The sequence below is a fragment of the Ictalurus furcatus genome, chromosome 21 (assembly GCF_023375685.1).
Source record: "Ictalurus furcatus strain D&B chromosome 21, Billie_1.0, whole genome shotgun sequence".
In the NCBI taxonomy this organism is placed as follows: Eukaryota; Metazoa; Chordata; class Actinopteri; order Siluriformes; family Ictaluridae; genus Ictalurus; species Ictalurus furcatus.
The window spans coordinates 19,919,015-19,944,014 of record NC_071275.1 but is presented as its reverse complement, the minus strand read 5'-3'; the positions used below and the strand labels follow the sequence as shown (position 1 = coordinate 19,944,014).

At 45.4% G+C, this 25,000-nt stretch overlaps 1 protein-coding gene across 1 annotated transcript in view; it reads left to right on the top strand.

Annotated features, from left to right (window-relative positions):
- The window catches only part of gnai2a (guanine nucleotide binding protein (G protein), alpha inhibiting activity polypeptide 2a), a 40,977-nt gene that overhangs the window by 9,924 nt on the left and 6,053 nt on the right, over positions 1-25,000 (top strand). Inside the window, exons 2-4 of the mRNA XM_053652738.1 lie at positions 16,406-16,448; positions 17,411-17,552; positions 22,782-22,942. Coding sequence (XP_053508713.1) covers positions 16,406-16,448; positions 17,411-17,552; positions 22,782-22,942 — 346 coding nt within the window. The remainder of the gene's footprint in view (positions 1-16,405; positions 16,449-17,410; positions 17,553-22,781; positions 22,943-25,000) is intronic.

Below are 25,000 nucleotides of genomic sequence, written 5' to 3'. Positions count from 1 at the left end.
GTGTGTATGTGTGTGTGTTTGCTGGCAGAACAATAAACAATAGAGAGAAGGATGCGGAGCTCAAACGGTTTTAAGATTGTTCAGTCCATATGGGCTTTATTTACACACATCCTGCTACACACACACACACACACACACACACGTGCACGCACGCACGCACGGCTGGTATATCTTCATTCTACAGTGTCTGCAGGCATCGTGGGCTGATGCACGTACACATAATACTTTACTCAAAGTGTGTGTGTGTGTGTGTGTGTGTGTGTGTGTGTAGCATGGTTTAGTTTGATTCTAGTTGACTGTAATGTTGGGCATTTATTCTGAGTAGCTCTAGCATGCAATACTCTCTCTCTCACACACACACACACACGCACACACACACACACACGCACGAAGGATTGATGAATGGACTGACACATGAACACATAGACAGAGGGGTAGGTCAAAAGAAACAGGCGGGTAGACAAACCTGAACAGAGAGACAGATGAATAGATAATTGGATGGACAGTTGGAGAGATAAAATGGATAGAATATATAGAGAGCTGAATGTGTACAAAAACAGATCGATGCAGACAGACAGGTGGAGAAGGTGGTAGACAGACAGACGGGTGGAGAAGGTGGTAGACAGACAGACAGGTGGAGAAGGTGGTAGACAGACAGACAGACAGGTGCATGAGGAGGTAGACAGACAGGTGCATGAGGAGGTAGACAGACAGGTGCATGAGGAGGTAGACAGACAGACAGACAGGTGCATGAGGAGGTAGACAGACAGACAGACAGGTGCATGAGGAGGTAGACAGACAGACGGGTGGAGAAGGTGGTAGACAGACAGACGGGTGGAGAAGGTGGTAGACAGACAGACGGGTGGAGAAGGTGGTAGACAGACAGACGGGTGGAGAAGGTGGTAGACAGACAGACGGGTGGAGAAGGTGGTAGACAGACAGACGGGTGGAGAAGGTGGTAGACAGACAGGTGGCTGAGGAAATAGACAGACAGACAGACAGGTGGATGAGGAGGTAGACAGACAGACAGACAGGTGGATGAGGAGGTAGACAGACAGACAGGTGGATGAGGAGGTAGACAGACAGACAGGTGGATGAGGAGGTAGACAGACAGACAGTTGGATGAGGAGGTAGACAGACAGACAGTTGGATGAGGAGTTTTTTTTACCTGCAGACAGACAGGTGGACTGTGTGATAGACAGATGGGCAGATGGTTGTACAGACAGACAGATAACTATACTGTAGACAGGTCTGTCTGTCTGTCTGTGTGGATGCAGGACCACAGCAATGTTCGGATGGAGTGATTGATGTGCAGATCACATATCCTGAGATGTGTGTTAACTCTACTGCAACCAAAATGTGTTACACAGACACTAAAACTGCAAACATGTAGGGTAAACACACACACACACACACACACACACACACACACACACACACACACACACACACGTATATACGGGCACAGCATTCGGGCATTCTTTTGTCGCCGATTCAACCCGGGTTAAGGGAATCACCATGGCAACGCAGAGTACAGATTCAGTAGTGTGGTTAAACAGGATCTAGGGGCGAAAGAAAGCTGCGTCACTCAGACAGCAGAATGGGAGACGCCCCGTACCGCCCCTCAGACCTCAGACACGCCCCCTTGAAAGTTCTCCGCCATTCTCACTCTCAGCTTTTGTTCCGTTATGTTCCGTTACGTACTGCTAAGAGAACGGATCGCTCCAAATTCTGTTCATCAGTCCGAGTCCAGATCACATGGGACGTGATGTCATCATCCTCACCGAGGTTCATGACTGTTCAGCCGAACTCTTATGGAATTTAGATTTCAGTGCAAGTGGTTCGGGAAGTCGTGTGTGTGTGTGTGTGAGTGTGTGTGTGAGAGTGCACAGGGCCTGTGAAACAGGAGCGGGTCATGTTTAGCAGCGCAGAGAAATTCCCGAGAGAGAGCGAGAGAAAGGCTGAGATGTTCTCACATCCCTCTCCTGTCCTCCACACTCAGGAGCACAGTGCACTTCCTGGTGCTTCCTTCTGAAAAGCAAAGGGTTTTTATTTTTAGATCTGTGCGTTTCTGCACGTTTCAGCACACACCATTTTACTAGTCATGTGACAGGAAACCACATCACGCCATTTACAAACCAGACCCAAATCTGACAATATCACGAAGCTCAGGGTCGAAGCGTCCAATCAGGGACTCCGGTTACGAGGCTGAGAGCGACCGCTGACTATTTGTTTTTTTTTAAATCAGCGATTAATGGTGCGGTCTTGCTTCCTGTCTCTCTCATCTTTTTTTTAACCAAAAAAAAAAGTTTGCTACTTGTCTCTTGTTCAGACTGTGTGTGTGTGTGTGTGTGTGTGTGTGTGTGTGTGTGTGTGTGTGTTTTGGTTTGTGTGGGCTACACCACCTCCGTCTCGCGCCGGTTCAACACGTCCACTGAAAGGGAGGACAGAGAGATGGACAGATGGATAGACGAACCTTTTTCTCTCTCTCTCTCTTAAGGAAGGCCAACGAAAATTGCAGATGGATTGACAGAATAAAAGAAATATATTTTTAAGAATGAATGACTGGTTGAAATTCCAGACAGACAGGTAGGTGGATGGACACCCAAGCAGACGGACAGATAAAAGAACCGATGGAGGGAAGACGACTTGAAATTCCGGACGGACGTACGGAGGGACTGGATGGATAGACGGATGATGCTCTTTTGAATGTCAATAAGCCTTCGACAGACACGCACACGTGCGCACACACACACACACATACTACCTCTAATTCTTCTTATCTTGGGTTCTGTAACCATGGTTACTGGATATCTGTCTGGCAGAAGCACACCACTCTGGAGCTCCGGCCCTGTGCAGTTAATTGCAGAAATTTTCAATTAGTCCCTGTGCGATTTTAATTAATGAACGAGTCTCTCCTCTCTCGCCTGAGCCCGGGTGTTATTAATAAGCCCCTGTTCGACTCTTCCCTGAGGAACCGCGCCAGACGTTTTCATCACCGATGCCTCACCAGCTTCGTTACGCATTTATAGCACGCGCACAAGTCGTTGTTAAATATAGAGTTTGTTCACGCTGCAGGTTTAACAGTGTACACTGCTGCACTGAGCTGTGATTGGCTGTTGGTCACTGTGTGTGTGTGTGTGTAAGTAAAACCAATGTAATAAATATTTAACGTAATAACGAACGACGTGCGTCTCTTCTTCGTCGTCATGTTGAGCTTCGAACGATTCAAAAGGAGTAGAACACGACAGGAGTGTATATAGGAAAATAATCCACGCCGCGGTGGTGTGACGTGGCCCGGCGCGGAGTACCGGAGCAGCAGCGACGCGAGCGGCGTCGTTCACGCGCTCGCCGCGTACGTCCGGCGGATTAAACGCGATTTTCACTATCCGTCACGCCAAGCAGCCCCGTCCCTCTTTGAAACTCATGACCCTGCGTTTAGGAACCCGTGACCTCCGTAGTCAAGTGAGCACTGCGCTTGAAGTTATTGAAAGACCTTGCTCGTCTTTGAGGCGTCACAGCGTGGATTAAACGCATTCAGTTGAACGATCAAACACGCTACATGGCCAGAAGTTTGTGGACACCCGATCCGATCGCCACAGCCAGACGCGCTTGTTATAAACGTCCCGTTCTGAAACCGCGGGCGCTAACGCAGAGCTGGTCTTCCCTGTGGTCTTACAACGCGCTCCACTCTTCCGGGAAGGCCTTCCGCTAGGTTTTGGAGTGCGGCCGTCGGGATTTGCGATCGTTGATCCATCGTGGAGATTTTTGGACGTCGAGGAGGCCTGGGGTGCAGTCAGAGTTCCGTTTCATCCCGAAGGTGTTCAGCGGGGTTGAGGTCAGGGCTCTGTGCAGGACGCGCAAGTTCTTCCACCTTCGTCCAACCTTGACGGACAGCGTCTTCATGGAGCTCGCTTTGTGCGCGGGGGCGTCGTCATGCCGGGACGGGTTAGTACCGCTTCGTTCCAGCGAAGGGAATGTGTAACGCTACATCGTACGAAGACGTTCTATACAGCGGTGAGCTTCAAAACGTTTACGGTAACGGGCTGGGGAAGAACCAGATCAGGTGTCCACATACTTTTAGATATATAGTATGGTAATAAATCAAAAAGTAAAGACGGCTCCAATCGCCGCCGCCCCGCCCCCCCGCGTCCAACTATTTCAGTTCAGCTACCTCATGTAGCGGATGTTTCATGCAGCGTTATCGTAACTGTGTAAACCGTAATAAATGTCTGACCCTTTTATCACAAACAGAAAGCCGAATATCAGCATGTCGAGTCGAGGACAAGTCGAGTCAGCTACTTCAGTGTCAGATTCTATCAGGGGTGTGTGTGTGTGTGTGTGTGTGTGTGTGTGTGTGTGTGTGTGTGTGTAAGAAGACGCTTTGCTTGCTGGCACACCAAACAGGAAGGGCAGAGCTGTGGTGGGTTTTTCCCTGACTTCCTGTGAAATGGAGTACCTCTCACACACACACACAGAGAGAGAGAGAGAGAGAGAGAGAGAGAGAGAGAGTATATGGAGAGTGTAGAGAGGTGGATCACTATTTCCCTCCTTATTCCCTTGTAATTTATCACCCTGTACAAGATTTACAACTTCCAGTTCCTCAGAGTTCCTCAGAGCCACACAAACCCTGATACACCAAGCGCACGTCATCAAGCGCACGTCATCAACCGCCGTGTTTCTCCCACCGCAGTCCAGCGTTCAGTGCGCTAACACACACCCGATTCAGCTCCAAGGTCACCGGGTTCAGTCAGCGTGGAAATCTGTCCCGAAGCGTACGCTAGCCTAGTGCCGTGCTGATTTAATCTCCCGATCTTCACGTTCCAGTTTTCACACTATCGCCATGGACTGATTTTATCCTTCCGGGATTGTTTGCCCCCCCAAAAATAAATAAATAAATAAATAAGCAAAGTAAAGGAAAATGAACATTCCCAGTGGTTTAATGAGAAGAGTACACAAGCATTATTATTATTATTATTATTATTATTATTATTATTATTATGAGTTGTGTGGTTCCGGAACTGCAAATGATGCTTCTCTGAGATTTCATTTATGATTTCACTTTTTAAATGACATTTATTTATTCGTTTGTTTGTTTGTTTGTTTGCACACCGACTAGACACTTTTTTTTCTTCTATTGAGTTTAAAATATTTATTTCTTATTATTTTAATATCAAAGACCTTTTTTATTTTTATCTATTTATTTATTTATTTATTTCATATGACACTCGACCGGCTCTTGGGGGATTTCGGTCAATTTTGGACTGAAACGTTTTTTACGTTGAGAAGAAGGTGTGTGAGTGTGTGTGAGTGTGTGTGAGTGTGTGAGAGTGTGTGAGAGTGTGTGAGAGTGTGTGAGAGTGTGTGTGAGGTGATTGTGAAGTGTATAGCTGGAGCCATTCACAGAAAAAAAAGTTTGTTGTTTTTGATCACATGCTCAAATTGCTTTTACTCGCCTTGCACCTATTTATTTATTTTTCCCCCTAGTTTGTGCTGCTCTGATTTCTTCCCCACCAAACCACTCACACACACACACACCACGGCTGGTTTGCCAAGAGCGCCGTTACCATGGTGTTTATCACTGGCATCATTACCAAGACCGTGCTTGGAAAGCAAACAGGTCGATTTAGGACGAGGGAAAAAAACCCAACTACGAGAGAAGCAGATGAGAACAAAGCTAGGATCGACAAGGTGCTAAAGTGTGAAGAAGCACAGGAAGCTTGTGCGCGCACACACACACACACTCGGAGGCGAGAGCGTGAGCTGGGAGGGTGTGTTGTTGAGGTGTCGCCTCCGCTGTAGGTGCTACACACAGCATCTGTTCCCATCTGGGGTGTGTGTGTGATGTGAGACTTACTGGAAGGGAGGACTAGACTGTAAATAAAGCTGACATGTCTCCCCACACACACACACACACACACACACACACACACAGAGCAGAGAAGGATGCTGACAAACTTTTAAAAAATGTTGTATTTAATGTATTTTTGCTGTGTGCTTTGTAGACACATTTTATTTGCCAGCAGTGAATCATATCACTCAACTGTTTGATTTTCCAGCAGTCATCTGTCCTTTTCAGGAACACACACACACACACACACACACACACACTCTCTCTCTCTCACTCACTTATCAGGCCACTCATACTTGCTCTTCCTTATATAAATGTTGCTGTAATATATGAAAGCACATCAGTATTGATGCTGTAAAAAAAGAAGTGACTCACGGCTCCGGTAAATTTCGGTCCTGTTTGATTGGTTAATGAAATTGAAAAGGATTTAACGCTGCCCTAGTGACCGTGTTATTTAGTATAGAGTCATTAAAGTGTTTAAGCGAGTGAGTTCCTGACTGTTCCAGTGTCAGAAATACAGCGATGGGGGAAGAAAAACGTAAAGAAATCTTTACCACGTGCACGTGGAGATCACGGACATCAGCACACGCAGCGAACCGTTCGGTTATTATTATATACCGTCCCTCCGGGGAATAAACGTGAAGTCATGTGAACGTCACGATGTTCGGAGGAGATTGGGGTTTTATTAGAATGACTTTCCGCAGATTCGGGCCAGGGCGCGTCGTGCGACGTCATCACGACGCGCGCTCAGCCAAAGCCGTCATCGATTCATGTGCGTGGAACGCGAGTACAGCTAAATGGTCTCGTTTTACCAGCAGACATCACTGCGCACGACCGTGCGCTATAACTATTTCGTGCGATTGCAAATTTCGCCAATTCGAGTAAAAAAAGAACCAAAAAAAAAACCCCACTGCAACCCAAAAGATTCACTTCCTACAGTGAGTCGATTCAGAGTCGAATCGCTTTCTCGATAGAGTTCACTGGGACGCTTTCGGACCCGGGGGCGAGGAGGAGAACACACAGGGTTCTGCTCGAACACACCGAGTACGTGAAAGCAGCGTGACGTGATTGTGACGTATCCACGGTAACAGTGTAGTCATTTAAGGTGGAAGTGATGGATTTCTCTCCATCCTGCTGTACTTTATATCTTCACTACAGTGCAGAGTCAACACTTCATCATCTTGTTCTACTGTATCTCTCACCCTGTTCCTTCTTATGCCCCCCGCTCTCCCCCTCTCCCTCTCTGTCTCTCTCACTCTGTCTCTTCCTCTCTCGTTCTGTGTGTTTTTCTAATTTTGTTCCTCCTCATCCCTCTGTCTCTCTTTCTCTCTCTCGCTCACCCTCTTTTACATGCTCTGTTTTTCTCACTTTCTTGCTCTCTCTCTCTCTCTGTTCCTCCTCGTCTGTGTGTTTCTCACTCTGTTCCTCATCCCTCTCTCACTCTCTTCCTCCTCATCTCTCAGTCTTTGCATTTCATGCTGTCTGTGTTGAGAGAGAGAGAGAGAGAGAGAGGAGTGTGAAGGAAGTGGACAAAAGCAAAATGATTGAGCGGGAAGGTGGCTGAGGAGCTGAGTACGGGGCTGCAGGGCTGTGTGTGTGTGTGTGTGTGTGTGTGTGTTCACACAAAGAAAGCTCTGTTAGCACTATGGGGGGGATCCACTCCTTATTCATACTGCATACTGCATACTGCTGAACACACACACACACACACACACACACCAAACACATTTTCACAGTGTAAACACACACACACTTACTTAATTCACTGCATGCCTACTGTGTACAGTTGCTGTGGTGTCTGTCTGTGTGTGTGTTGTGATAGACATCTAGAGAAAGTGTGAGACACACAGTCTTGTGGTGTGCAATTATGCTGTGCGTGTGTGTGAGAGAGAGAGACGGAGCTGTGAGTGTGTGTATTTGCCAAAATGTCTAAAATATAATATCACATCCGGTACACGTTCTCACTCCCTCAATTGTTACACGTGTGTGTGTGTGTGTGTGTGTGTGTGTGTGTGTGTGTCTATATGTTTGTGCGCGCACATGCTCTGTTGGTTCTGAAAGACAGTTGAGGTGTCTACTGGGAACTTGTGCTGAAAAACACAACAGCAAGACGTGTGTGTGTGTGTGTGTGTGTGTGAGTGTGAGTGAGTCTTCATTTCCTGTGTTCCCTCTTCTAAATGTTTAGGTTAGCTGTGTAAAGGTTTCCATGGCGATGTGTGAACAGGACTTTGCTTCCTTTCTCTCTGTCTCTCTCTGTATTTTGTGTGTGTGTTTGATCTGTGATTATCGGTGCAGCTCTTCTGAGAAATCTGCGGTGTCTGATAAGCATCTCCAGTCGGCATCATACACACTCCGTCCCACAGAGCTCGGTGCTCTCGTTATCCGATTGAACGCTGAGGCTCCGCCACTCGGCGTCTCTGATTGGCTCGCGTCAGTGCGACAGAGCTGTGGCTAGCCTGCCGCTGTACGGCGCGGGAATTTTAGCTAGCCGAGATCTTCGGATTAGGAGTGCTGTCACGGAAACGCCGAAAATTACCCGTACCGTCAAAATAAAAGTCCCCAATTTATACAAAAATACTGTTAATACCCAAAGGATATAGTATCAGCACACAGCGATTGGATGAATCATTTCTGTTGCTTGCGTTAATCTCCGAATCATCATCATCGCTATCGCACATGCTACAGGTCCTTTTCTTTCTCCATTTTGCTGGAATTCATTTCAGGAAGTAAAGTTTTGGGGAACAGAAAAAGGCCAGCTTTCACGCGCTGTAGAATTGACCCGAGGAAAGAGAACAGTTTCTCGTCTTTTTCTTTTTTTTTATCATTCTAAACTCAGTCACTTTCTTATCTTTTTACCAGCTCTCCGCTGTTTCTCAGGAGCGTTAAGAGATCAGATCTCTGCACATGACCACTGAGATGCGCCTTTGACGTGTAAATAATTTTATATTTAAATAAATCAAATGATAACAGGCTAGCAGGTGACTTAACCTTAACTCTGATTCTTTTAAAACGTGACAGAAATTCGTTTTATCCTTCACGTGTTACCTTACGGCCTGCGCCAGATTCTCAACAGAGTCGGTCACTTATCAGTCAGAGGATACGAAATCAAATGTATCGTATCCTAGCAGATTCAGCAGTATCGTCCAATACCAAATCATTGCCTTAAGTATTGTATCATACTGTATGCTATATCGTATTACTGTACCGTATAGTATCGTACTGTATCATATCATTCTGTATCATACCGTACAGTATCATTCTCTATCGTATCGTACCGTATAGTATCATTCTGTATCGTACCGTATAGTATCTGTATCGTACCGTATAGTATCAGTATCGTATCGTACCGTATAGTATCATTCTGTATTGTACCGTATAGTATCATACTGTATCTTATCATATCATTCTGTAGCGTATCGTACTGTATCGTACCGTATAGTATCATACTGTATCTTATCATTCTGTAGCGTATCGTACTGTATCTTATCATATCATTCTGTAGCGTATCGTACTGTATCGTACCGTATAGTATCATACTGTATCTTATCATTCTGTAGCGTATCGTACTGTATCTTATCATATCATTCTGTAGCGTATCGTACTGTATCGTACCATATAGTATCATTCTGTATCGTACCGTATAGTATCATTCTGTATCGTACTGTACCGTATAGTATCATTCTGTATCGTACCGTATAGTATCATTCTGTATCGTACTGTACCGTATAGTATCATTCTGTATCGTACTGTACCGTATCATTCTGTATCGTACTGTACCGTATAGTATCATTCTGTATCGTACCGTATAGTATCATTCTGTATCGTACTGTATCTTATCATATCATTCTGTAGCGTATCGTACTGTATCGTACCATATAGTATCATTCTGTATCGTACCGTATAGTATCATTCTGTATCGTACCGTATAGTATCATTCTGTATCGTACTGTACCGTATCATTCTGTATCGTACCGTATAGTATCATTCTGTATCGTACCGTGTAGTATCATTCTGTATCGTACTGTATCTTATCATATCATATTCTGTAGCGTATCGTACTGTATCGTACCGTATAGTATCATTCTGTATCGTACCGTGTAGTATCATTCTGTATCGTACTGTATCTTATCATATCATATTCTGTAGCGTATCGTACTGTATCGTACCATATAGTATCATTCTGTATCGTACCGTATAGTATCATTCTGTATCGTACCGTATAGTATCATTCTGTATCGTACCGTGTAGTATCATTCTGTATCGTACTGTATCTTATCATATCATATTCTGTAGCGTATCGTACTGTATCGTACCGTATAGTATCATTCTGTATCGTACCGTATGGTATCATTCTGTATCGTACTGTACCGTATAGTATCATTCTGTATCGTACTGTACCGTATAGTATCATTCTGTATCGTACCGTATAGTATCATTCTGTATCGTACCGTATGGTATCATTCTGTATCGTACTGTACTGTATAGTATCATTCTGTATCGTACCGTGTAGTATCATTCTGTATCGTACTGTATCTTATCATATCATATTCTGTAGCGTATCGTACTGTATCGTACCGTATAGTATCATTCTGTATCGTACTGTATGGTATCATTCTGTATCGTACCGTATGGTATCATTCTGTATCGTACCGTATAGTATCATTCTGTATCGTACCGTATAGTATCATTCTGTATCGTACCGTATGGTATCATTCTGTATCGTACCGTATGGTATCATTCTGTATCGTACCGTATAGTATAATTCTGTATCGTACCGTGTAGTATCATTCTGTATCGTACTGTATCTTATCATATCATATTCTGTAGCGTATCGTACTGTATCGTACCGTATAGTATCATTCTGTATCGTACCGTATGGTATCATTCTGTATCGTACCGTATGGTATCATTCTGTATCGTACCGTATAGTATCATTCTGTATTGTACCGTATGGTATCATTCTGTATCGTACCGTATAGTATCATTCTGTATCGTACCGTATGGTATCATTCTGTATCGTACCGTATGGTATCATTCTGTATCGTACCGTATAGTATCATTCTGTATTGTACCGTATGGTATCATTCTGTATCGTACCGTATAGTATCATTCTGTATCGTACCGTATGGTATCATTCTGTATCGTACCGTATAGTATCATTCTGTATCGTACCGTATGGTATAATTCTGTATCGTACCGTGTAGTATCATTCTGTATCGTACTGTATCTTATCATATCATATTCTGTAGCGTATCGTATAGTATCATACTGTATCTTATCATATCATTCTGTAGCGTATCCTACTGTATCATACCATATAGTATCATTCTGTATCGTATTGTATCTTATCATCATTCTGTATCATACTGTATTGTACCATATAGTATCGTACTGTATCTTACCATATCGTTCTGTATCATACCGTATCGTACTGTATCTTATCATATCATTCTGTATCGTACCGTATAGGATCATTCTGTATCGTTCCATATAGTATCATTCTGTATCATATCGTACTGTATCTTATCGTATGGTATCGTACTGTATCGTATAGAAGTCACATGGTTAGTCGAACGGAGTGCAGTTTAAGTGTCACATGATCTCAAAAATGCATCTAAAGGAGACCGTCCAGTAAGTCAGCGAGGGTGTGAAGGCGAGATTAGATAAGTTATAAATTAGGACAATACAAAAGTACAGGAAGTTATTGACTCTATAATAATATTGTGATGTTACAGTGTAAACTGGTCCTCGGCTCATTATAAGTCATCATGGATAACGTTAAGATGCATCATGGCCACGTCCAGCTCTCTACGCTGCCGTGTATGTCAGTATGACGTGAGCATTAGCGAGCCGTTCTGTCGAGTTAAATATATCACCCGCATCAGACCTGCTCTCAAACCCGAGTGTGTTCAGAGGCAGGAGACACAAAGGACGAGCGATGAGCTGCTGCTTCTTCTTAAAGTCTGAATGCTGAGTTCAGTGTCTGTGTGTGTGTCTGTCTGTGTGTCTGTCTGTGTGTGTGTGTGTGTGTCTGTGTGACATTTGTGCAGCAAGCTGTGATCGTAGCCTTGGTGTTTTGCTTTTGATGGATGACATTTTAGCTACGCGTGCGCGCACACACACACACACACACACACACACACACACACACACACACACACACACACAAACCCCAAAGAACAGGAAGGCAGGTGTTTAACACCTCGTCAGATGACTTCATGACTAATGACTTAACCAGAAAGCACGCAGCTTCTCCTCATGAAAGAACAGGAAGTGACTCTGAGCCACACTTCCCTTTCCTCCTTTACGTTTTCTACTTCATCTGATTCACCTAAAGTCGTCCAACTTTATTTGAAACTTTTATCGTACAGAAGGAGCTCTGCAGTAACAGGCCGAGCCTTAACGCACTGAAAACAGGAAAACAAATACACCTTCAACAAAGAGTCACAAACTCTCACACCCCTCTACAGAAATAAACGTGGTGGTTTAGTTTTGGGGGACATTCTCGTTTTTAATTTTGTACTGTAACACTTCCGGGGAAGAATATCGACAATTTTCGAGGACTGATAATTAGGCTGAGCTTCGTGATCGTCCAGTTAGATACTCTGGAGAATGAAAATGTCCCACCCCCAGCTTGATATCAGTAAACATGCTTCATCTCTGTGTTTTTGGCTCTGCGTCTTCTTACACCCCCCCCGAACCCACCCGCCCCCCAATTTGCTTTTGATGATCTTTTCACTCCGAGTAGTGTGAAAACAAACCATGTAGCAATCGAATCAAAAGCACCCATTTTGCTCCAATTCAGACTCCGTAAACGGACTCGTACGTGTGAAAGTGAGTCCCCATCAGTGTTTTGCAGCCCTGGAGGAGGTGTGTGTGTGTGTGTGTGTGTGTGTGTGTGTGTGTGTTTGCTTGCTTGCTTTTACACGGACAGAAGGTTGAAACCGCCCCAGGCAGTCCGTCTGTCATTTACAGCCAGACGCCAGAAAATCACAGCTGGGTCTCACACACACACACACACACGCACACACACACGCACATTCATATATATACACACACACTCATCTGGCCAGTCATTATAGCACACATGCTCACACATTTCTGTATGTTGTTACTAATGAATGTGAGCGCTTTAGCGTTTGTTTCCTCCCACTAGCCAAGTTTCCATCCGCTTTTTGCGCATTTCTGTTATCGACAAAGTGAACGCGCGTTAAAAAACAAACATTTGCGATATTTGTCGCCTCCCTCCTGTTTCCATCCGGTTGGTCTTTTACAGATGAAATGGTGCGCCTGATGACGTCATCCTTTAAAAAAAAACAAAAACAAAAACAGTTCGCATAAGTTTTGGTGTAGCGCAAAAAAGAAATCTGCCCTTGAGCCGTGTCCGTACATAATTTTGTGTATATCGCAGATTGTGTATATCGCAGATTGTGTGGCCCTTTTGCACGTCCTCAGATCTTTGTGAAATGGGGGAAGTTTCGAGACAATGAAATGGAACTGACCAGCTTACTTCCATTTTAATTTCACAGATAATTGCAGACTGAGCAGCTGCTCCACACTGACCTGGTCCTGTGATATTTCGTACGACTGCAGTTTGCACTTGTACAGTAGGGACGAGGTCAGTGTGGAGCAGCTGCTCAGTCTGATTGGGCTCCAAGTATGTCGAAGCCCGTGGGCATAGCCGGAGTGGCTCAGCAAGAGATTCGGGAGAATTCCCCGTGGGTCGCTCATAAAATAAGCATTCTTACTGAAATACTCGTTTCATATTCGTTTGAATGCAGACAAACATTTTTTTAATGTTACAGTCGGGACTTTGTGTAGCAGGAAACAGTCCTCAAACAGTCATTTGTTATTTATCTTTATATTCTTATTGAGACATGTCGGTAATAAATATAGCAGGATAGTTCGTTTATTAAAGTTTATAAAAACCCGGCTGGTTTTGGGCATCAAACTCCCGAGCTGCAGATCGGTTTCACTCTGGCACCGCCCACAGTGGAGGTAGTGCCGGTAGAGCCGCGCCCATCACAGGTTGCGACCGACCACCAGGTTCCGACCCGAAAGCCGATTGCCGTCGCCATCACTCAAGACTCGCTCTCATTCATATGTACAGAAAGGGGAAGAGAAACCGGTCTGTGGAAGAATTCCTTGAGTGTAAAACGTATTTTAACAGAATGTCCACTCTTAAATGATATTAGACAGTGTTTTTACTCCAAAAGCGTATTAACGGACGTTTTTTAAAAAGGTTTCTCCTGGAGTAATTGCAGAATTTCTATCATAACACCGTTGACTTTGTTACGATTGTGGCCGTTGCTGCGGATACGGCGTCACATAAATAAATAAATAAATAAATGGAGCGAGACGGCTGGTGTCTGCGTCTGAGGAAATGAACGGCTCTAAGATGATGTCATTGTTTACTTGTTTAGTGTATTTTTATTTATGGCCGAGTGACTGCTGTGAGCTCCGACTACCTTGTAGTTATTTCTCTTTGTTTTCAAAAAGCATGAAAATGATCAAAACGTGTGATTTCGTGTCATCCATTTAACGTTCAGGTGTTAAGTGAATGCAAAAAAAAAATATTTAAAAATACCACGGTCATATCAGATCTAATGCTCATACACACACACACACACACACACACACACAGTGAAATTAGTCACTTCCACAAGCTCGCTAATGAAATATCGTCATCGTCATGGCAGGCCTCCGGAGATCAGGTTCCATCAGCGCCCTTCTCTCTCCTTTCTCCACTTCCTGTCAGACGTGAAAAACACAGCAGGGATAATTATCTGTCTGCTGAAGAAAAGGATGGTGATGGGAAGTGAGTCGGATTTAACGAACACCGTTAACCTGTTAAAAATAAAAGAGAAGTACAGCCTCGTATACGGAGCCGGATCCCGCGGCGAGCGCCACGACTTCATCACGCAGGCTGAAGAGGAATGGAGTGCTGAGATTTCACTTAATGAGCTCATCCGTCTCTACAGACTAAACACTACTGGAGTAGAGCTGAGTGATGGCCTCGGCGCACCACTCACGCCGGCTGTGATTTAAAATAATAAGTCGTCCTGTCTCTGTGTCAGTCACGCCCACGTCCCGTTATTATTACTAGTTTATTACTGACAAACTTTGTTACCTAAACTCCCCTCCGACACCATGTGTTTCTCTGTGCTCTGGTCACCGTGGAGGAGGCGTGGCCTCTGTGTTCTGGTCACCGTGGAGGAGGCGTGGCCTCTGTGTTCTGGTCACCGTGGAGGAGGCGTGGCCTATGTGTTTTGGTTACAGTGGAGGAGGTGTGGCCTGTGTTTGGGACACAGTGGAGAAGGCGTGGCCTCTGTGTTTTGGTCACCGTGGAGGAGGCGTGGCCTGTGTATGTGTCAGTCACAGTGTATTGTATTGAATCATCTCATTTTCATTTTCATTCCCTTTCAATTTAATTTAGCCTTCATCCTGAGAAAGCCAGCGAAGACCAAAACCTCATTTCCTCATTTACTCCCTCGTGACCCATCTCCCTGAAACACATTCACAAACACACACACACACACAGTCGAAGGCATGTGTGTGTTTTGCCTCCCGGTGTGTGTTGTGTATTAGCTGTGGGACTCTGGGAGGCTCTGAGTGATTGTGATATTTACAGTCATTACAAATCCCAGTCCAGAGCTGCAGTGTTACAACAGATACCTTTTACACACACACACACACACACACACACACACACACACACACGTACACACACACCGAATCTCCGCATCTACAGTGCCATTATGTTATACCCTTTGTAGTGAGCGTATATAGTGATTAGGAAGCCATTTGGGATTCAGCCCAGGCTGGTTCTGGTCCGAGTTGTTCTCTAGTGATTTAGATGTGAATCTGCTGTGTGCACAAAGCCACATGTTCACTAAATACTGCGTCATTTAGGAAATTCTATAATAGTGCCTGTGATGAAAATCCCCCACAGCGCACTGCAGTAGGTCAGTGACGTCTCGTTATTTTACTTTCGGTGTGATAAATAGGCATGGTGTAAAGTATCTTCTTCCTGTATGTATGTATGTGTGTGTGTGTGTGTGTGTGAGATGCTCACCACTTGTGATTACCAAAAATCACACCCACCTCGCAATCACTTGTGTAAGAGTTCAGCGTGAACGTTGTGGGAATCTCAGCTTCTTCATATTGTGTGCGTGTGTGTGCGCGCGTGTGTGTGTTTGCGGCCCTCCAGCACGAGGACTTGACAGACCACGTATAAAATCCAACAGAAACGCTGTGTGTGTGACAGGAGTGAACGTGTGAGAGCGAGTTGACAGCTGTATGTGGATTTCACTAATGGCAGATCAGGGGTGTGTGTGTGTGTGTGTGTACATGTACGTGTGAGAGAGAAGGCAGATAAGCAGTGTGTCACTGTGGTCTTGTGGAAATAAACATTGCTGGGACAAATTGAAGCCCCTCTTCCTGTTGCGGTAACTCCTCGAGAGAATGAGGGAGAGAGAAGAAGCTAAGGCCTCTGTCTGAATTAGGGTAGATGTGGTTGTCTGTGTGTAACGTGTGGTTACTTTCTCTCTGCAGGTGCGGGGGAGTCGGGGAAGAGCACCATAGTGAAGCAGATGAAGTAAGTAATGACACACACACACACAGAGCACTGAGGGAAAGCTCTCATGCAGAAATGAACTGATCTGATTTCTGTTCAATTTATACGTTGCACACAGACGTATTGAGTTAGGTGTTAATATCGCCCCCTTCTGGAGAATCTTCACCCTGTAAAAGGGCACGCACTCACTCACTCACTCACTCACTCACTGACAGACTAATTGACTCACTCACACACGCTCATTCTCTCACTGACGCATACACTCACTCACTCACTCTGAGAAGGATTGTGTGACAGGTTCAGGTTGTGCTGCGCCGAAGACGGCTGTATCTGAGCCTGTAGCGGTGTTAAGTGTAACTTGGGGCTCCACTGAGGAAACACAGTGAATAACAGCTGTGTTACTAACGGCAACGAGACTTCCTCTGAGACAGAGTATAGAATAAACTCGCACAGAGGAGCCTGCACGTCGCCCTGCGTCTGTAACCGTAACGCGTCGTCCGTAACGCTACGGCTGTAGACACAGAATCGTCAGACGTTAAATGTCCGAAAGTTTAAAGCCACAAATTCAGAGTTTCAGTTCAAACGCAGGATGTTAAGCTGCTCTTTATTTTCCTCCTGCAGCTGGAAAATTCCACGTCTCATTCGAAAATGCCTGTTTTTAAAACTGGACACACTCCAGAGCTCTCTCTCTGTGTGTGTGTGTGTGTGTGTGTGTGTGTGTGTGTGTGTGTGTGTGTGAGAGAGAGAGAGGGACGTAGAGGGAGTTTATAGTGTGTTTTCTCTTCAGACTCTAATCTGAGATCTTCACTTCCTGTTTCAGTCTCTGTCTGTCTCTCTCTCTCTCCTTATCAAGCATAAAGAAACATGTACTAGTGTGTGGAGGATATTTTGGGTCAGTTACAATTTCAGACATGTTTGTTTTGATAGGGAAATTTTCTCACCTCCCTCTCTCTCTCTCCCCCTCTCTCTCTCTCTCTCTGCAGGATTATCCATGAGGACGGATATTCGGAAGACGAGTGTAAGCAGTACAGAGCTGTGGTCTACAGCAACACCATCCAGTCCATCATGGCCATCATTAAAGCTATGAGCAACCTCAAAATCGACTACGAGGAACCTGCCAGAGCCGTGCGTACACGCACACGCACACACACACACACACACACACACACACACACTCGGCTAGTGCTGTAGTGAGAAAGGGACAAGTTATGCAGACGTTGTCCTCCCATCATGGCCGCCATCGATGTGGCGTGCCTAAAAGTATTTTTCCGAGTGGGCGTGGTCTAATATTCTAAGTAGCATGGTTGATTGACAGTGCTCTGTCTGAGACTCCCAGTCTGTGATGCCATTCAAACCGATCTGTTATTAACAGCTCAGTGGGAGGGGCATGTAACATCAGCCTGTGATTGGTGAGGATGAAGCGTAACGGTGTGATTAGCCCCGCCCAGTTTACATCAAAAATGTAGGTATTTAACTAAATGTTTAAAACTTCTGAATGAATTTTATCCCGTTACCTCCTTCAGTTAGTGGAGCAGCATCATTTCCACCTTCGAGAGCGCTAATGCGAATGTTTTATTACAGACTCGTTAATATTTAAACGCATTTGAATACTAAATCTTTTAGATCATTAAAATGGCCCTGCATTTTTTAAAGGTGTGTGACAGCCCTATATATACACACACCGCTTTATCTCCGCATTACTCATCGCCTTATTCTTATTAAAGAGTCTCTGATTACTTTTCCAGATTAGACTCCTTCCCCAGCAGCTGTACATGAGCTCAGAGCAGCACAAAGCCCCTCTCTCTCTCTCTCTCTCTCTCTCTCACACACACACACACGGGTCTGTGAAACGCTGCTTTCATTTGTGGTCCTGATTGAGAGTTTAGGCGATGAAAGCCCGGTATTGTTCTCCTGCCAAAGCCGCAAAATCGAATCAGAGAGGGAAAATAACTGCAGGGCCAAGACGATTTCACACCTCACACCTCACACCTCACACAGACTGAGAGAGAGAGAGAGAGAGAGAGAGAGAGATAGAGAGAGAGATAGAGAGAGAGATTGAGAGAGAGAGAGAGATGGAGAGGGAGAGAGAGAGAGAGATAGAGAGAGAGATAGAGAGAGAGATAGAGAGAGAGATAGATAGAGAGATTGAGAGAGAGAGAGAGATGGAGAGGGAGAGAGAGAGAGAGATAGAGAGAGTTTCACTTACTCAGGTGAAGGAATGATAAAAGTGGTGATCTTCACGCCGTCCTTTACACTCTCACGTGTTCCTCTGAGATGGGTTTTATCTGATGTGATGGACAAATGAGGCTTTTTAGGAGGCGACAGTGACCGGAGTGTGTGTGTGTGTGTGTGTGAGAGAGAGAGTGTTTCCTTACTGGGTCACAAAGCAGTCCTTTCAAGCTACAAATGACACAGTTGTAATACAGAAAAAAAGAGTAAAGGCGGAATTATAATAGCTTTTAACCACACGTATGTGTACACAAGATGGCTGCTGCATGTGTCCTGTGGTGTGTAGCAGTGCGTGGTACTGTGTTGCAGTTTGTCACTGTGTGTAGCTGTGTTTAGCAGTGTGTAACAGTGTGTAGCAGTGTGGTACTGTGTTGCAGTTTGTCACAGTGTAGCAGTGTGTAGCTTTGTGTAGCAGTGTGTAGCTTTGTGTAGCAGGGTGTAGCTTTGTGTAGCAGGGTGGTACTGTGTTGCAGTTTGTCACATTGTGTAGCAGTGTGTAGCTTTGTGTAGCAGTGTGTAGCTTTGTGTAGCAGTGTGTAGCTTTGTGTAGCAGGGTGGTACTGTGTTGCAGTTTGTCACATTGTGTAGCAGTGTGTAGCTTTGTGTAGCAGGGTGGTACTGTGTTGCAGTTTGTCACATTGTGTAGCAGTGTGTAGCTTTGTGTAGCAGGGTGTAGCTGAGTGTAGCAGTGTGGTACTGTGTTGCAGTTTGTCACATTGTGTAGCAGTGTGTAGCTTTGTGTAGCAGTGTGTAGCTTTGTGTAGCAGTGTGAAGCTGTGTTTAACAGTGTGTAGCTGTGTGCAACAGTGTGTAGCTGTGTTTAGCGGTGTGTAGCTGTTTAACTGTGTGTAGCTGTGTTTAACTATGTGTAGCTGTGTTTAACAGTGTGTAGCTGTGTGCAATAGTGTGTAGCTGTGTTTAGCGGTGTGTAGCTGTGTGCAGCAGTGTGTAGCTGTGTTTAACAGTGTGTAGCTGTGTTTCACTGTGTGTAGCTGTGTTTAACAGTGTGTAGCTGTGTTTAACAGTGTGTAGCTGTGTTTAACAGTGTGTAGCTGTGTTTCACTGTGTGTAGCTGTGTTTAGCGGTGTGTAGCTGTGTGCAACAGTGTGTAGCTGTGTTTCACTGTGTGTAGCTGTGTTTAACAGTGTGTAGCTGTGTTTCACTGTGTGTAGCTGTGTTTAACAGTGTGTAGCTGTGTTTAACGGTGTGTAGCTGTGTTTAGCGGTGTGTAGCTGTGTTTAACGGTGTGTAGCTGTGTTTAGCGGTGTGTAGCTGTGTGCAACAGTGTGTAGCTGTGTTTAACAGTGTGTAGCTGTGTGCAACAGTGTGTAGCTGTGTGCAACAGTGTGTAGCTGTGTGCAACAGTGTGTAGCTGTGTTTCACTGTGTGTAGCTGTGTTTCACTGTGTGTAGCTGTGTTTCACTGTGTGTAGCTGTGTTTAACGGTGTGTAGCTGTGTTTAGCGGTGTGTAGCTGTGTGCAACAGTGTGTAGCTGTGTGGAACAGTGTGTAGCTGTGTTTAACAGTGTGTAGCTGTGTTTAACAGTGTGTAGCTGTGTTTAGCGGTGTGTAGCTGTTTAACTGTGTGTAGCTGTGTTTAACTATGTGTAGCTGTGTTTAACAGTGTGTAGCTGTGTGCAATAGTGTGTAGCTGTGTTTAGCGGTGTGTAGCTGTGTGCAGCAGTGTGTAGCTGTGTTTAACAGTGTGTAGCTGTGTTTCACTGTGTGTAGCTGTGTTTAACAGTGTGTAGCTGTGTTTAACAGTGTGTAGCTGTGTTTAACAGTGTGTAGCTGTGTTTCACTGTGTGTAGCTGTGTTTAGCGGTGTGTAGCTGTGTGCAACAGTGTGTAGCTGTGTTTCACTGTGTGTAGCTGTGTTTAGCGGTGTGTAGCTGTGTGCAACAGTGTGTAGCTGTGTTTCACTGTGTGTAGCTGTGTTTAACAGTGTGTAGCTGTGTTTCACTGTGTGTAGCTGTGTTTAACAGTGTGTAGCTGTGTTTAACGGTGTGTAGCTGTGTTTAGCGGTGTGTAGCTGTGTTTAACGGTGTGTAGCTGTGTTTAGCGGTGTGTAGCTGTGTGCAACAGTGTGTAGCTGTGTTTAACAGTGTGTAGCTGTGTGCAACAGTGTGTAGCTGTGTGCAACAGTGTGTAGCTGTGTGCAACAGTGTGTAGCTGTGTTTCACTGTGTGTAGCTGTGTTTCACTGTGTGTAGCTGTGTTTCACTGTGTGTAGCTGTGTTTAACGGTGTGTAGCTGTGTTTAGCGGTGTGTAGCTGTGTGCAACAGTGTGTAGCTGTGTGGAACAGTGTGTAGCTGTGTTTAACAGTGTGTAGCTGTGTGCAACAGTGTGTAGCTGTGTTTAGCGGTGTGTAGCTGTTTAACTGTGTGTAGCTGTGTTTAACTATGTGTAGCTGTGTTTAACAGTGTGTAGCTGTGTGCAATAGTGTGTAGCTGTGTTTAGCGGTGTGTAGCTGTGTGCAGCAGTGTGTAGCTGTGTTTAACAGTGTGTAGCTGTGTTTCACTGTGTGTAGCTGTGTTTAACAGTGTGTAGCTGTGTTTAACAGTGTGTAGCTGTGTTTAACAGTGTGTAGCTGTGTTTCACTGTGTGTAGCTGTGTTTAGCGGTGTGTAGCTGTGTGCAACAGTGTGTAGCTGTGTTTCACTGTGTGTAGCTGTGTTTAACAGTGTGTAGCTGTGTTTCACTGTGTGTAGCTGTGTTTAACAGTGTGTAGCTGTGTTTAACGGTGTGTAGCTGTGTTTAGCGGTGTGTAGCTGTGTTTAACGGTGTGTAGCTGTGTTTAGCGGTGTGTAGCTGTGTGCAACAGTGTGTAGCTGTGTTTAACAGTGTGTAGCTGTGTGCAACAGTGTGTAGCTGTGTGCAACAGTGTGTAGCTGTGTGCAACAGTGTGTAGCTGTGTTTCACTGTGTGTAGCTGTGTTTCACTGTGTGTAGCTGTGTTTCACTGTGTGTAGCTGTGTTTAACGGTGTGTAGCTGTGTTTAGCGGTGTGTAGCTGTGTGCAACAGTGTGTAGCTGTGTGGAACAGTGTGTAGCTGTGTTTAACAGTGTGTAGCTGTGTTTAACAGTGTGTAGCTGTGTTTAACAGTGTGTAGCTGTGTTTAACAGTGTGTAGCTGTGTTTAACGGTGTGTAGCTGTGTTTAACGGTGTGTAGCTGTGTTTAGCGGTGTGTAGCTGTGTTTAACAGTGTGTAGCTGTGTTTCACTGTGTGTAGCTGTGTGCAACGGTGTGTAGCTGTGTTTAGCGGTGTGTAGCTGTGTTTAGCGGTGTGTGTAGCTGTGTTTAACGGTGTGTAGCTGTGTTTAGCGGTGTGTAGCTGTGTTTAGCGGTGTGTAGCTGTGTTTAGCGGTGTGTGTAGCTGTGTTTAACAGTGTGTAGCTGTGTGGTACTGTGTTGCAGTGTGTGTGTGACAGGTGTTAGCTGAGTTTACATGAATGATTTAGGTTTTTATGAAATAATGAAGTTGCAAGACAAAAGGCTGATTGAGGATTAATGTTAAGCTCAGAATAAACTCCCTTGTGTGTGTGTGTGTGTGTGTGTGTGTTACATGATGTCCTCTTTGTACAGGTGGTTGAACGCTTGTCACGTTGTTGCTGCAATACAGCCGTAAAACGCTCCATCGGACACGCAGTGCTCCCTCGTTAGCTGTGAAATTACTGAGAACTGATTGCGCTGAATGTCTGCAGAGCCCCCGCCCCATGCGAGCCGTTACTATAGAAACCGTAACATATCAGAACGAGCGTGTTAATATAAACCTGTCGTTCGTGTTACAGCCTCCATGCAGATATTCTGACCAATCAGATTCGAGAATTCAGTAGAAATTTTGAACAACTCCGGTCTTAAACGAACGTTACAATAGTTCCTCCGACACTCTCGGTATCTCAGTGAAGTGTATTGCGAGACTTTTATCATGATTTCGATGTTGGATGATGGTATCGCCCAGCCCTGCTTTCCCGTCCCGCTCAGACACGACGGCTTGCAGAAACACGGAGGACGGAACTGATGAACGATTTTTATTAGTAATTGTTTATCACGATGCCTAATGATGCATAACTCTGCTGTTGTGGTTTGTCGTGTGTGTGTGTGTGTGTGTGTGTGTGTGTGAGAGCAGGACGATGCGAGGCAGCTGTTCGCCCTGGCCGCAGGAGCGGAGGAGCAGGGCCTGTTCCCTGACGATCTCTCCGGCATCGTCTCCCGCCTGTGGGCCGACGGAGGAGTGCAGAACTGTTTCGCCCGCTCCAGAGAATACCAACTCAACGACTCAGCCGCTTAGTGAGTGCACACACACACACACACACACACACACACACACACACACACACACGTGACCAGACACAGTAGTGTGTGTAAAGTCAGTGCGTTTCCTGATGATCAGTTGCCTGAAAGTGTTCTATCTTCAGTTCACACCATGTTACGCTGGTCACGCCATCATGGAGGACACCGCCTACGCAGGCGGGTGTTCAAAATTAGTTATTTATTTATTTATTTATTTATTTATTTATTTATTTTTGGACCAGCACTTCCCAAAATAAGAACTGTCCCACTGGGAAGTCTGCATCCGCGTAAGGGCCCTGATCTCGGACGGCGCCGGAGGCAATCCCGTCGTTCTGTTCAGCACACCGTAGACACAACCGTAAAGATTATAAAGTGAATCCGGATTAAACTCGGAGCTCCGAGTGTGCAGGAGTCCTATCGGGAGACTCAGGAGTGCGCCCTGTCCTCCCTCAGCACTTCTCCAGGCTTGATCACGCTGTGCGTGCGTGCGTGCGTGCGTGCGTGTGTGTGAATTAATAATGCATGTGTAAATGTGTTCGTTTGTTTATCAGTTTGTTCACGTGAAGCTCGATACCCGAGTCCGCCGAGTGTAGCAGAGAGAGAGATGAGGAGGTGGAGTAGAGATGTAGAGATGATGGGAAGAACGAGAGAGAGAGAGAGAAATGGATAAACGTCGAGAGACGAGTACTCTGTAAATGTATAACTTCTGTTCTAATCTGCCTGCACTGTTTGCTTCGGCAATAACGTGATTTATAACGTTCGTGCCAATAAAGCACTGCTGAGTTTAATGAGAGAGAGAGAGAGGACAAACAGTGGAGTAGAGATAAGGAAGAATGAACGAGAAAGAGAGAGAGCGTGGAGGAGATATGAGGAAGAATGAACGAGAGAGCTAGAAAGAGCGAGCGAGAGAGAGAGAGAGAGAGAGAGGCAGTGGGCTAGAGACGAGAGAAAGAGGAGTGAAACGGTGGGGCAGAAGAACGAGAGAGAGAGAGAGGGACGGAAGTGAGACTGGAGTGGAGACGAGGAAGAATAGATGAGAGAGAAAGATGAGCAAGAACGAATGACTGAGAGAGGAGAGAAACAGTGGAGTAGAAAAGAGGACGAGTAGAGAGAGTGCAGGGTGGAGGTGTTTGTGGTGAAATTGATGAGTGCATTGATGTACTGCGCCTGCGTGTGTGTGTGTGTGTGCGCGGTTAACGTTAAATGGTAGTCTAACAGGAGGACAGTTTACAGCGATGCTCAGATTCTCTCATTCGGTCTCATGCAGTTTTTACTTTGTTTCTGCCTTTTTGTGTGTGTGTGTGTGTGTGTGTGTGTGTGTGTGTGTGTGTGTGTGTGTTCCCGGCGTCATCACGCGAGCCTCGTTTCTTTGTGGATTATAGACTTGATCCAAAACGCTAATTAAATACAACTTAGAGATGAATACTATCGGTGGCGTGGCTGCTAAATGGGGATCAAACAGCCGAGGCGGCGTATAATTAACAGAACTAATTAAACGGCCAATTAAACTAATTACTCGGCGGTAAATTTATCGCCGTGGTTACGAGCGGGGAATTGGTGCACACAAACGAACGCTCACGTGAGTGACGGCCATCAAAGCAGCTGAGATGAAACTGGACCTGTTCATACGGCGGCGTTGTTGTTGTTGTTGTTGTTGTTGTTTTTTTAACGCAGTAAAGCCGGAGTGAGTCTCATCCGCGCTCTCTTACTGCTCCATTCAGTCCTAATGAGCAGAACAGAGTCTCAATCAGACTCCACACCTGAACCAACAAGCCCCGTATTCCCCAAACCAAGTGCTCTCAGGACCATGTAATCACAGTGTGCGTGCGTGCGTGTGTGTGAGCGCTGCTCAATCGATCCGCACGCCGTCTCTGCTTACACAGCCGTGTGAGATGAGCCTGACGGTGAGAACAGGCTGCTTACGCCACATCTCGAGACGTCTCCCGGCTTAACAAGCGGCGCACGGGGTTTATCGTTCCCACGTAGATAAGGAGGAAAGAGGAAATGTGTGTGTGTGTGTGTGTGTGTGTGTGTGTGTGTGTGTGTGGCAGGGGG